A 12715-nucleotide genomic window follows, 5' to 3' on the forward strand; every position below is an offset into this window, starting at 1 on the left:
GAAAGTATGGCTCGGAGCGACGGCGCCGAATACCTATATTTACACAAAGAATTTTAGAGCGCCCGCCGCGGGATTCGAACCGGCGACCTCTGAATTGTGAGTCCAGTGCGCGGTCCGATTGATCCACACGGGCGGGACAAGCATTGACAGTGTTAAAAAATCAAAAATATAATTTTTTCATCAAAAAATAAACCTTCAAATGACTTCAACCCTCTACAACCCAACCCCGCCTATAGACTATAAATTCTAAAAATTCGCCAAAAAATAGTTTTTCAACCAAATTTTGACCTTTAAAAAAGCATTGCAATGCATTGGAAAGAAGAACTCTTGAAATTTTAGAAAATTTTAAGATTGGAAGTGACTTTGACAACATTAAAAAAAGTCATGTTTTAAGGGGTCAATTTTGGCTGTATTTTTTACTAAAATTTCCTATATTTTAGGTAAAAAGAAGTATGCATTATTTTTGTAGTGACTCAGACTATGCCGCTAAGTATTTTTACAATTTAAATAATATTTGTGCCATCCTATGGCAGAAAAGGTGAAAAAAGAGCAAAAAATTGAAAGAGTAACTGTAAAACCATAACAAATTTAGATAGGCAAAATATAAAATAAACATTAAAAAATGCAAATTAAATTACTTAAAATAAAACAAGAAAAACATAAAGCGGGAGAAGTAAAGTTTTCGTAGAACAAAATTTGCAAACTTTTTTGCAAAAAGTTCGTGTACAATTGCAATGTTTCTCAGAAATCGCGATTTAAAAAAAACATATGTATTATTAAAAAAAAGGTTTCTGGAATCGCACATTATGCGAAAAAAAAGTTAGGAAAGTGTTTTTGGTGGTGTTAAGCTTCCTCATAGTTCTACTGCAACCTTGTTTATACAGATCGTCGCATATTTACATACCATTGGATTGAATAGATAGTTGCTCAAATTGTACGAAGACATGTATTTTCATTTAAATTTTCCAAACCATTGCGAAAAAATAGAGCTGGTTCAAAAAAAACTGAACCGTAGGAATGCTAACAAAAATACAAATGATACATTTTATTTTTCGTAGACAAAGTCGTTAAAGATATTTTTGCAATTCCGTCGTGAAACTACTTGCTTTTCCTGTCACTCTTGAACGACGAAATAGCCTACTTTTATGTACCAAAAATTACTGAATCGAATGGTAACACTTTTCAAAATAAATGCTGAAAAGTTCTACATTTCAGCACTGAAATGGGTGTTGAAAAGTTGAACTTTTCAGCTCTTGTTTCGAAAAGTAACACTTTTCAACATTTTTTTGTTTTAAACGATTTATTGACAAAATACATGAATATTTGACTTCAAATTTCACTTAATGGGTGTTTTTCGGAATTGCAAAACTTAATTCTCGGTGAACCTCTTTGGATAAATGTACGTCTCGTGCTGAAAAATCCTCTTTTTGCAACTTGTTGCATAAACTACTTTTCAAATAATCCCTACAGGTTTCATATAAGCAGTGAATATGGATAGGAAGTATTTCCAAATTATTGTGAAAAATGCATCTTTCATCAATCAGTTAAATAACAAAAAGGAAATAAAAATAAAGTAATTTCGAAATAATCTCTACTTCCATTGTTGACCGCTGACGAAACCGTTTCGACCTGACTCATAATCGATTAATTTTCACAAAATTCAACAATTTTATCCATCTCAATGCCGGCATTATTAATTGCTCAACAAAATCATAACTCTTGGTTGCGCTCCAGTTACGCACTAAACAGTGCTCTAAATAGCTTAAAAACGCCCAATTCACACTGGAAAATGCGCACCACCCATCCTCCCTCGAGTCAAAAATGCACATAAATTAAGCCGTCCAAATATTTAGCGGATTCTGGGGCCGAATCGGTCCATTTTTCAACCGAGGTGTCAATTCAGACAGACCGTGAACAGATGTGTTCAATTCAGTCGGGTGCGGCATGGCCCATAAAGCACACAGCCGACGCCGCTAACCTTGTCTGCGGTTTGTTGAATAACTTGACGATGCTGTTGGTTTTCTTGTTGATACAAAGTTAGTGGAAGCCGAGCCGTGACTAGTTTGAGATTGCGATCTACAAGTCGAAACAAGTGGAAGGTGTCAAGTGACAAATGTGTGAAACGTCGTCTAACACGTTTGTTAAATCGATTTTTTTTAGGAAATCGATTTATTTAGTTTTAATTTCTTTCTTGATATTTTTTCCGTTAAAATTGTTAGTTGAAGATTTCATGACACTTTGAACTTCAAGTGCGCTGTTCAACCCAAAACTGAAAAAACTGTAATTAATATAAAGCTGTGAATTCGTTAATCGTTGTTCTATGTTGGTTCTATGCTGTTCGTAGAAGATTAAAAGTGACACCACAAGCCATAAATTACAACAAAAGCTCAACTCCCTGACACACAGTGCAAGTGAAGCAATGAGTAAGATATAAAAAGGGCACATTTTAGATTTAACGCACATGAAGACAAGACAAGACAACAATGCATGACGACGACGACGACGGGTGTGGTAAATTGGTAAACTGCTCACCTCTTTACAATGCAAAACGCCGAGTGGGTGATACTTTACGTAATTAGGTACAATCAAACGCGCGCACTTTGAGTTGGCTCATTTTTGGCAGTGTTGCCTAAAATGGATCACAACGCATTGTTGATTGAATTATGAAATTTATTAGCCAAGGGGGTTTGCATTGCTGAGCTGTATCGACAATTGAATAAGACAACCTTCACACAAATCAACTAACCAACTCGACAGTGACTCTCAGTTCCGATGCAATTCTCCATGCTCAACGGATAATCTCACTGGGAGTGAAACCATTTTCCCACACTTTCCATTTCAACAGCCTTGCAAAGTGCCACCCCCTCAGAGTGGAATGTTATGTATGTGATGTGACGTGCATTTCTTCGATAATGAGTTATGGGAGGTCGTTGAACTTTCCAGATCACCTGAACACTTTATCACTTTTCACTACACTTTTACACTGTGTGACACTCCCCTTCAAACGAAGCGTAACCAAAACATTACCATCGCTTCCCCTTAACTGTAACTCTCCTTCACAAACACCATCTTCCCGTTTAGGTGACATTATCAATCTGTTCGACTTTTACCCATCACCGTCATCATCATCCTCCTCCTCATCGTCATCATCTTCGTCATCCGGGGGTCCTCGCCCGATCCAACAAAGCTCGGTGTACTCCGGGTACAATCCGAAACCTCCGTACCATCTGTACCCGGTGGTGACCAGCACGAACCACCCCCCTCCCCAGGACTGGGGCTACGAAAGTAACCACCTTGGTAACGGGCACCACCACGGAGGTCCCACCGCCAGCGCCATCTACAGCGATAGGCCGTTCAGTTTCGGAACGAGACCTACGGTTGGACCTCAGCCACCCGGAATCGGGAACATCTTCAGCGGCACCGGAAGTGGGGGTGCCAACGTGCGACCTCCCTCGATTTACAGCTATCCCCAGGCAGGAGGATCCGGAGGAAGTTCCAACCAGTACGAGGACGATGGCTATGGAATCGACAACGGTACACCGTGAATTCCTCCTTCACACCACACCTCTCTATCTATTCTTCTTGGATGCACCCCGACCGGCTGACTGGAGTCGTATTGGCTATTGGCTTGTAGTTGTTGATACCTGCACCACCCACCATCTCATCCCCCCTTTGTAGTTGTCTATCGCTTGTTCTGTCGCTGCGGCAGAACCAACACACCTCAGCACAGCGCAATATCTTTAAGGCACTCTTGGCACTTTCGCAAATTGGAATCTTTCTTTCACTCTCTTATTAATGAATACATATTAGGGTGGGTCATTTTTTTCGAAAGTGCTGGGATCCGGCTGAAATAAAGAGCATCTTGTAGAGGGTACCCATAGGGACTCTCACACCAAGTTTGAGCCCATTTGGCTGAAAACTGGCTTGTCGCTCGGGGGTTAAAGTTTACATGGAAATTACTATGGGAAATGCGTGATTTTGCTTCAAACGCTCCTACAAGCTAAGCGACAAACTTTAGCCCACACTTACACTAGGTAGCCGTGTCGGGGGTGGTCCAAGGAACATTTTTCTCTAAGGGTTCATGGTCATACGTTCAACCCTGAGCTTGCGCAACGCGGAATTATCCGGCGGCGCCGGAATTCTTCAAAATCTCAGTTTTAATTGTCAACGCATGCTTCGTAACTATGAATGTAGCATATTGTGAAACGAAAAACACGACGCCAAACGTCAACACATTAAAATGAAAGCAGGAAAGAACAGTTCGTCGTCGAATCGGCTGGCCAGTAAATTCTTGTAGAGCAGTTTCCCATAGCATGGGAAAGAACTTAAGTCCACATTAACGCACAAAGGTATGAAAATAAACCCTGCAGTTGAACCGGACCCAAAAATATACTCGGTTTCAGGACGTGGTGTGAGATGTTAGTCCGGTGGAGTTCCTGTACGCGAAACCCCGATCACTTTGGCCTCCCGTAGAAAAGGAAAACATCTCGATTGCGGTACGCCGAAAATGATGGAAAAGGTATTCAAGAGCGGCAAGAAATCAAGCAAAATCGACATAAGTTCGAAATTATGTTGCAGAGGAATCCACAGATCATGATGGGAGTTTGTCGACGCTGAAGAAAAGCCACCTCTCTAATAAAAATGTGTCCATCAAATTTAGTTAAGAGTTTCTATCAACATGTATATATTGAATAAAATCCGTGGTTAAAGTATTTGGTAGTAGGTCACAAAAGAGGCTAACTGTCCGTGCTGCCGGCAGAAACTGTCCGCCTCCGGGGTGACGAGTCAGCCTTGTGTAAAAAATGGAGCACAGTAAGTGCCTTATCCTTGTTTAGGTACGAATTATTCTGTCCATAGTAAATACGAAAATAGTGTTTTCTCTTAATCATAATTGCAAATGTTGTAATACTCAGTACGATTTTTTAGCATTTTTTATTTTTATTTAGATCATTTGTCACGACTCCCAATATCAATCACAAAATCTTATTCAGGGTCGCAATTTTGGGCACCTTCTTCCAGGCCATGCCCGAAAGGCACTTCATGTCCAATACATGACGCCGAGCGACAATTCCATAGAGGGTGTTCACGGGCGGGACAGTTTCAACTTTCAGGTCTAATCTCTTGCCAGCTCGCAATCGGCAATCGTCCAACGGTGGAAGTCTCCAGACTTCCGTTCCGGTGGGGCAAGCCGTCACAATCTCCTGCAGCCGGCGGAAGTTGTGTGACTGGAAGATGAGGCGGGTGAGCCCTCAGCCGTCAGAATTGGTTCTATGATCGTAATCATCTTCACAAGCATCAAAGTTCAGTACGAAATAAGTTGCACTAAAAAGATTCGAAGTCAATTAAGAAACTGTTTTCTCAGAACGGAAGTCCGTGCACCCAATGATGCGGCCTGTTCTCGGTCAACGCCGTGGCCAATTGCCAATGGCCAAGCTCCAGCGGGAACGGAAGTTTCTTTTATTTTGTTAATTCACGGTACTTTCGAATTTCACGATGAAGAACACTTTTTTAGCACAGGTTTGTTGTGATGTTTCCAGCTTGCGTTGACGTTTGGCGTCGTGTTTTTCGTTTCACAATATGCTACATTCATAGTTACGAAGCATGCGTTGACAATTAAAACTGAGATTTTGAAGAATTCCGGCGCCGCCGGATAATTCCGCGTTGCGCAAGCTCAGGGTTGAACGTATGACCATGAACCCTTAGAGAAAAATGTTCCTTGGACCACCCCCGACACGGCTACCTAGTGTAAGTGTGGGCTAAAGTTTGTCGCTTAGCTTGTAGGAGCGTTTGAAGCAAAATCACGCATTTCCCATAGTAATTTCCATGTAAACTTTAACCCCCGAGCGACAAGCCAGTTTTCAGCCAAATGGGCTCAAAATTGGTGTGAGAGTCCCTATGGGTACCCTCTACAAGATGCTCTTTATTTCAGCCGGATCCCAGCACTTTCGAAAAAAAATGACCCACCCTAATACATATTTTGATTCTAGGTCTACTCTAATAATTCCACGGTGTTCTGCTGTACGGTATTAAACATTGAAAATATCATCAGTTTTTCCATATCACTATGAAATATCAAAATGATCTACAATGCCCCTGATGGCATAAATATATCCCATCTACATTTTCATCGCTTTTGAGTTATTGATGCAGTTTGGTTCAAAATCGTGTACTGTTTCAGAAAAGCCTACAATAAAATACGTAGCCTTATGTGTGGGACAAACTTCAAATACAATTTTCTCAGCATGCTGCTTTTGCAAATGGGACATTTATGCAAACATGGGCAGTACAGTACGGCTAATAATTATAATTAAAGGATATTTTTATTGATTTTTTATCTTTTACCAGCACATATTACCGGAACAAAAAATACGAAATAGAAATAAGAATTCTTCAAAAATGCATACATTATTTAATTTGCTTTCAGTAAGAAAGATATTAACAATAATACTTTAAAAAAATCAAAACCAGAAAGCGTTAGAAAGTTAGCATTAGCTGATATATTTTTTTTATTTTACAGCAAAATTAACTGTTCCATCAAGATTATATTCTGAAAGCAGACCAACATATATAAGGGTTATGTTTTGATAATTCTTAAATTTCAAATATAAAATCAGAGTTGTTCAGAAAAATCAATTTCAATCGAGTTTTTAAAAACATCTAATTACTGCCGTTTTACGGCGATATGATGTATACGCCATTGAGGTGATTTTGCTGTAGACACGATTTTCTGTTTTTGTTCATTTTTTCTATTTAAAATGACTAATTTAGGGTCTGACCTGTAGAAACTGTTAAAAAGTACAATAAAAATGTGGCCCCTACAAAATTTCTTGTTTTTTCCTATTCTCTACGATTTTAAACCACAAACATCATTTGGCCGAAAAAATAGCAATAAAAAATCACTACTTTTCCTGCCCAATGATGTATGTATACATTGCTCGATCAAAGCTGGCTTTATTATTTGTGCCAGTTATTTTGATAGCTGTGCGGATCCCGTAATGCATTGTCCACGTGGATACTTTAAGGGGGGGAGGGTATTAGGGAGCGTTCTTTTATTACGTAACGCAGTTGGTGGGAGGGGGGGGGGGTTCGGAGGCCGTGTTACGCTCCATACAAAATTTTTAAAATTTGTATGAAAATTTTGTTACGAGGGGGGGGGGTCTAAAATCCGATTTTTTGCGTTACGTAATAAAAGAACGTTCCCTTAGCGATTGTCTACGCTCCATAAACACATTTTTTGCATGAACAATTGTCCGCAAGAGAGGTGGGTGGGTCTAGAATTTTCAAAAAAGTGTCTACGTGGATGTGGATAAGGTGTCATCCATTAAGTACGTCACATTAAAATCAGCCAAAATTTACTCCACCCCCTTTGTCACGATTTCCCTATGCTTTTAACACACAACGTCACGCTTGCTCAAAACCCCCCTCTTCCCTCAGAACGTGACGTACTTTATGGATGACGCCTAATGGACGTCCCCTTAAGAATCAAATCGAAATAATGTAATAAAATATTGCCCAGTCTTGATTTGGTCCCAAAACCTCAAATCAACATTCAAACAGTATTGAATTTGACTTCTATCAATTCTCAATGTATACATACATCATGATGAGTAAAATTGGCGTATACATCATAGTTTGTTTGCTTAATAAAATGGGCCCCAGAGCAGTTTTTTGAAAAAATCTTTCGTCAGGATGTAGCTTTTAAGATTCTTTATCAGACTGTGCAATAAAATTGAAAATGTCCAAAATGGCGTATACATCATATCGCCGTAAAACGGCAGATTAGCCATACACTATGATTATTAATTTCAATGCCGGGTCCGGTGATTAAGTGGTTAGCGTGGTAGCCTCTCACCCCAGCAGGCCTGGGTTCAATCTCAGACGGACACGGTGGCATTTTTCGAGACGAGATTTGCCTGATCACGCCTTCTATCGGATGGGGAAGTAAAACGTCGGTCCATTTGCGTAAAAGAGGTTTTGGGTGACTCACCACAAATAACCTTCGGACGCCTAGATATGAGCAGAATCTTGCAACAAAGACCACAAAAGACCCGGGAGTCGTTAAAGTGGATTGATATGCTTTTTTTTGCCTTATCAGAATGCATAATTGAACAATAAAAAACATGAAAAATAAGTTTGTGAGTTTAAAATAATTTCAATGTAGAGCAAGGCATTTCTAATTTAAATAAACAACAAATTATCACACCAGAATGTTGAATAAAACCTGATTATAAGAGATAAATGACAGTATTTTCCCAAGAAATTTTGATTTTATTGATACTGATATAGATAATTAATTTTATAATAAAAAAAAATATTTAAAAAATATTTTAAAAAAAATCTGGTTTCTTGAAATTTAATTTTCATAAAATGATTATTATTAACAGTGCTATCCCTTGAAGAGTATTTTGAACTTTTTGGGCTGATGCATTTTTTTTTTTTGGTTTCTGTCCCTCGGCTCTGGTCGGCGTAGAGGTGAGGGGCAAAAAATAAAAAAAAATAATATGAAATTTGAAATAACAAGTCATATTCTCAACATTTAAATTGAAAAAGCGTTTTAAAATGTATTTTGCACTTGTTTAGTTGTTTTGCAATCCTGAGTTGTCAAAAAAAAAAAAAAAGATTTGACGAAAACCAAAATTTTAGCAAAAAAAGCACTTTTTGCGGTAATGATCGAAAATTTTCGAATATTGAAGTGATTTTTTTAAAAACCCAAATATGTATCTAAACGCAGGGAATGCATTTTAAATTAATTTTAGCTGATTGTGCATAAATTTTCACTGACATTTTGAAGTTATTTAAAAAAATCTCCCTGATATTTCTGTTAATTTTTTTTTAAAATTTACACCAGCCTTAGTTAATATCAAATTAATGGGTTACATCTAGTGAATTATCAGAAAAAGTCAAGATTTTTTTCACAATATACATTTTCTTCAATGCACAATATGAATTTACAATAAAGTTATTTGAAGTTTCCAGTTTCCAAAAACGGGTGCCATAATATCTCAGCCATGTTTTGATCAAATTGGCTCAAAATGTTGGTGAAGACTCTTCAAACTGTTCCCATGTGCATGATAAAGACAATGCAAATTTTCAGAAAGTTATGATTAAAAAATAGTTTTGTGTTTTGCATACAAAAAAACACACATCCCCACAGACATTTGCTTCTGCTTCAATTTGATTCTGAGTCGATATGTATACGTGATGGTATATCTAGAAGGTATATTTAAGAAGTTCAATTTTCGAGTGATTTTATAGCCTTGCCTCAGTGAGATGAGAATGGCAAAACACATTTCAGCTAATTTTGACCATCTAATCTTGACATATTGTGGCACCACAAAATTGAAGATTTATTTATATGTTAGTCATTTTAATCATAAATGATTTTCATGAAATTTTCCTGAGCAATTTTTTTTTTCGTGCGATTATTTTTATTAGGTTTTTTTGTTACTAGGTCCTGGACTTCCTGAGCAATTGGAAAACATCATTTCAGTGAATTTAATATTTTTTCTAAATATGAATGTTAAAGATTATCTACATGTATTGAACCCCTTAAAATAAATCAATACTTTCCGTAAATAAAGTTATTCAACACATTGAAACGTTTAATAAATAAATATAGTTTTACAATAAATGCAAACTATTTTGCCATTTTGTCTAAATTTTAAAACTGCATAGCAAACCGAAAGATTTCCACAATACATATATCATTATAATTTTGTTATTTACATTTTAGGATTTTTCCTATAAAATTCTTTTTATCTTGAAAAGCTTTATGAATGTAAAAAAAAGTAAGGATCAAGTATCGCCACTCTCCCCTTTCTCAACTGGTTCTTTTCTGGTCAAATCGGTGTTTACAGTTAAGCTGTAGATACTTGTTTATAAATTGCTATATGTTATATTATTTTCCAAGCATTTGAACAGAACTAGACACATTTGATTGTTTTTTAGTTGTGTAAAATAAAAAAAATACGCATTTGATTGTTTTTTAGTTGTGCAAAATTGATAAATAACATAATTTTTAATGTAGATTTAAATCTGAACTCAACAAAGCTGTAAATTAAATGTTCTATCTAAAATTCATATTCAACGATATTTTTCAAGAAAATAATTATAATAATTTTGTTTGGATTTGCTTATGAGGTAACAAAGATAATACAAACATAGCTATAAGAAACAATACAAACTCAACTAAATGATATCTGGAAAACAAACAAAACAATCAAGTACAATCTAGACGTTTACCATAATAAAAAATTATTCATTGCTAAAAAAAAACATTTTGTAATTTAAATGTTGTCCGGTTTTAAAAGAAAAATAAATAAACCTGAAGTTTTTTTTTTACTTGAAAGTACAAACTTTATAAGACTCAACTCAATAAGAGTTGACTATATGTTTGCAAATTATCTAAGTATAAATGAGACTTTTTTCCCTGATATTCCGGGAAGAATGAAAACAGAAGCAAACTGTAGTAATGGTGTATAGTTTTCGAAAACTTTCTACTCTAGTTTGAACTGTAATTAAGGTATTTAGTAACATTTTACACAAAATACGTTTCAGCAATTGATTTGTTTTAAATGCTCAGAACAAAAATTCAATCAACCCAAAATCGAAATTTATATGATGAATGCATGAATGCAATCCAAAGGTCGTCAGTTTGAAACCTGGGTGGAAGATTCCTTTGAGTAGAAAGAGGTTTGGGTGCTGTCCCCATTCAAGCCTTTGGACTCCTAGGTTCAAGCAGAAACTTGCAATAGAGACAACAAAAAAACCTGGGGGTCGATAAAGTGATAAAACAACAAGTATGAAATTGGATTTGGGAAATCGTGCTACAGAAAAAACAGATGATATTTTTAATTTTTGATAGCCGTACTCTGAAACACCGTGCACCTGTTAAGGAGTTTGAAGCTTCAAGAGAGTCCTAACAAAATCCCCCTTCTCTTCTCCCCCATCCGCATTTTTCTTCCAGGTTGTGGCGAGCTGTACACCCGCACGAACCGGATCGTGGGCGGCCACTCGACGGGCTTCGGAACGCACCCCTGGCAGGCAGCGCTCATCAAGACCGGCTTCCTGACGAAGAAGCTCAGCTGCGGCGGCGCCCTCGTTTCGAACCGATGGGTCGTGACGGCAGCTCACTGCGTGGCCACGTAAACAAACCAAGTTCCTTTGGCGGAGCGGAATTCCGTTGAGATTTGCGGGTTTGAAGGACCTACTGAACTGTGCTTTGATTCTCTTTTAGGACACCCAACAGTAATCTTAAGGTGCGGCTCGGTGAGTGGGACGTGCGGGATCAGGAAGAACGGTTAAACCACGAGGAGTACAGCATCGAGAGGAAGGAGGTACATCCGAGTTACTCGCCCAGTGATTTCCGGAATGATATTGCGCTGGTGAGTTTTTTGGAAACACCAAAGTGTAGTTTCAGTTTTAAGAATATTTATTCCAGGTCAAGCTGGACCGCAAGGTGGTCTTCCGGCAGCACATCCTACCGGTGTGCTTGCCACCAAAGCAAACTAAACTGGTGGGCAAAATGGCCACCGTAGCCGGTTGGGGCCGAACGCGGCACGGCCAAAGCACAGTTCCTTCGGTGTTGCAGGTATTATCACTTGAAAATAACTTTTTTATTCAAAAATCATACATTTCGAAAAATTTCCAGGAAGTGGACGTCGAGGTGATACCGAACGATCGCTGCCAGCGGTGGTTCCGGGCCGCAGGTCGGCGCGAAACCATCCACGACGTGTTTCTGTGCGCCGGCTACAAGGAGGGTGGCCGCGACAGCTGTCAGGGCGATTCCGGCGGACCGTTGACGCTGACGCTGGACGGGCGGAAGACGCTGATCGGGTTGGTTTCGTGGGGCATCGGCTGCGGGCGGGAACATTTGCCCGGGGTGTACACCAACATTCAGAAATTTGTGCCTTGGATCGAGAAGGTGATGGGAAAGGAGTTTTCCTGAGCGAAGGAGTAACGGGATGGTCAGAACGAAGTGTAAATAGTCAAACTGAACTAAAATAGGGTACTTAAAATAAAACGTTAGTGGTACTAGGGTAATCGAAGTATCGTTAGTGAGGTCAATCATTTACCATGGATGTAAATTTTACAGTACACGCTGTTTTAGAAGCGCCAAGATTCAGAGTTAATACGGATGACCAGTTGTGGATATAACACAAAAAAATAACAGTATTTTCTCATTCAATCATTGCAAACGTCGTTGAAGGTAGTGCGTGGTTTAGTAATTTATTAGTAACTTATTTGAATTAGATCATCGAACAGCATGGTGCGATTGTCAGCAAAGCCGGATGGAATCGCAAAAGATTAGAATTAGTACTGACTATTACCATATTTTTTATACGACAAAGTTTCTTATAGCATGTAAGCTAGTTGGTAGACTGTAAAGGAAAATAAAGGACACTTTTGATGAAAACCGACGCATTTTTTATTAACTAATATCACACCATGATGATTTTTTTCAAAAATTACAAAAAAATATTAAATTCAGTTTAACATTGTCTCGTTTCGTACAATCTTTCTATCATAACGACTTGACTAAAGTATACTTTACTATAGTATACCGTCAGTGGGGGTGAACTAAGGTCTGGGGGGTGAGATTGGCCTCTAAAAAAATCAACTTTTTATTATTTTTATTCGAATTGCTCGAAAAGTACCCAAATGTTTGAAAATCTCTACTTCAAAAATTGTAGCATGTCAATACGATTCCCTCGAA

The 12715-nt window shown here is 38.1% G+C and overlaps 1 protein-coding gene and 1 long non-coding RNA gene across 6 annotated transcripts in view; one reads left to right on the top strand and one right to left on the bottom strand.

Moving 5' to 3' along the window:
• The window catches only part of LOC120422510 (serine proteinase stubble), a 51975-nt gene extending 39566 nt beyond the window's left edge, over positions 1 to 12409 (top strand). For 3 of the 5 annotated variants that reach the window (XM_039585965.2, XM_052708695.1, XM_052708694.1), the window contains 5 exons: positions 3082 to 3534; positions 10967 to 11144; positions 11237 to 11384; positions 11441 to 11590; positions 11651 to 12409. In XM_039585965.2, coding sequence (XP_039441899.1) covers positions 3082 to 3534; positions 10967 to 11144; positions 11237 to 11384; positions 11441 to 11590; positions 11651 to 11947 — 1226 coding nt within the window. In that variant the 3' untranslated portion in view covers positions 11948 to 12409. The remainder of the gene's footprint in view (positions 1 to 3081; positions 3535 to 10966; positions 11145 to 11236; positions 11385 to 11440; positions 11591 to 11650) is intronic. The other 2 variants (XM_052708696.1, XM_039585966.2) reach the window with 1 other exon arrangement.
• Positions 4919 to 5957, bottom strand: LOC120422513 (uncharacterized). Its single transcript, XR_005606143.2, has 2 exons — positions 5380 to 5957; positions 4919 to 5322 (listed from the first exon to the last, which is right to left on the bottom strand). It is a non-coding gene; the product is annotated as an uncharacterized LOC120422513 (long non-coding RNA).
• Positions 12410 to 12715: the final 306 nt, after the last annotated feature.

The sequence above is a fragment of the Culex pipiens genome, chromosome 2, assembly GCF_016801865.2.
Source record: "Culex pipiens pallens isolate TS chromosome 2, TS_CPP_V2, whole genome shotgun sequence".
Taxonomy (NCBI): Eukaryota; Metazoa; Arthropoda; class Insecta; order Diptera; family Culicidae; genus Culex; species Culex pipiens.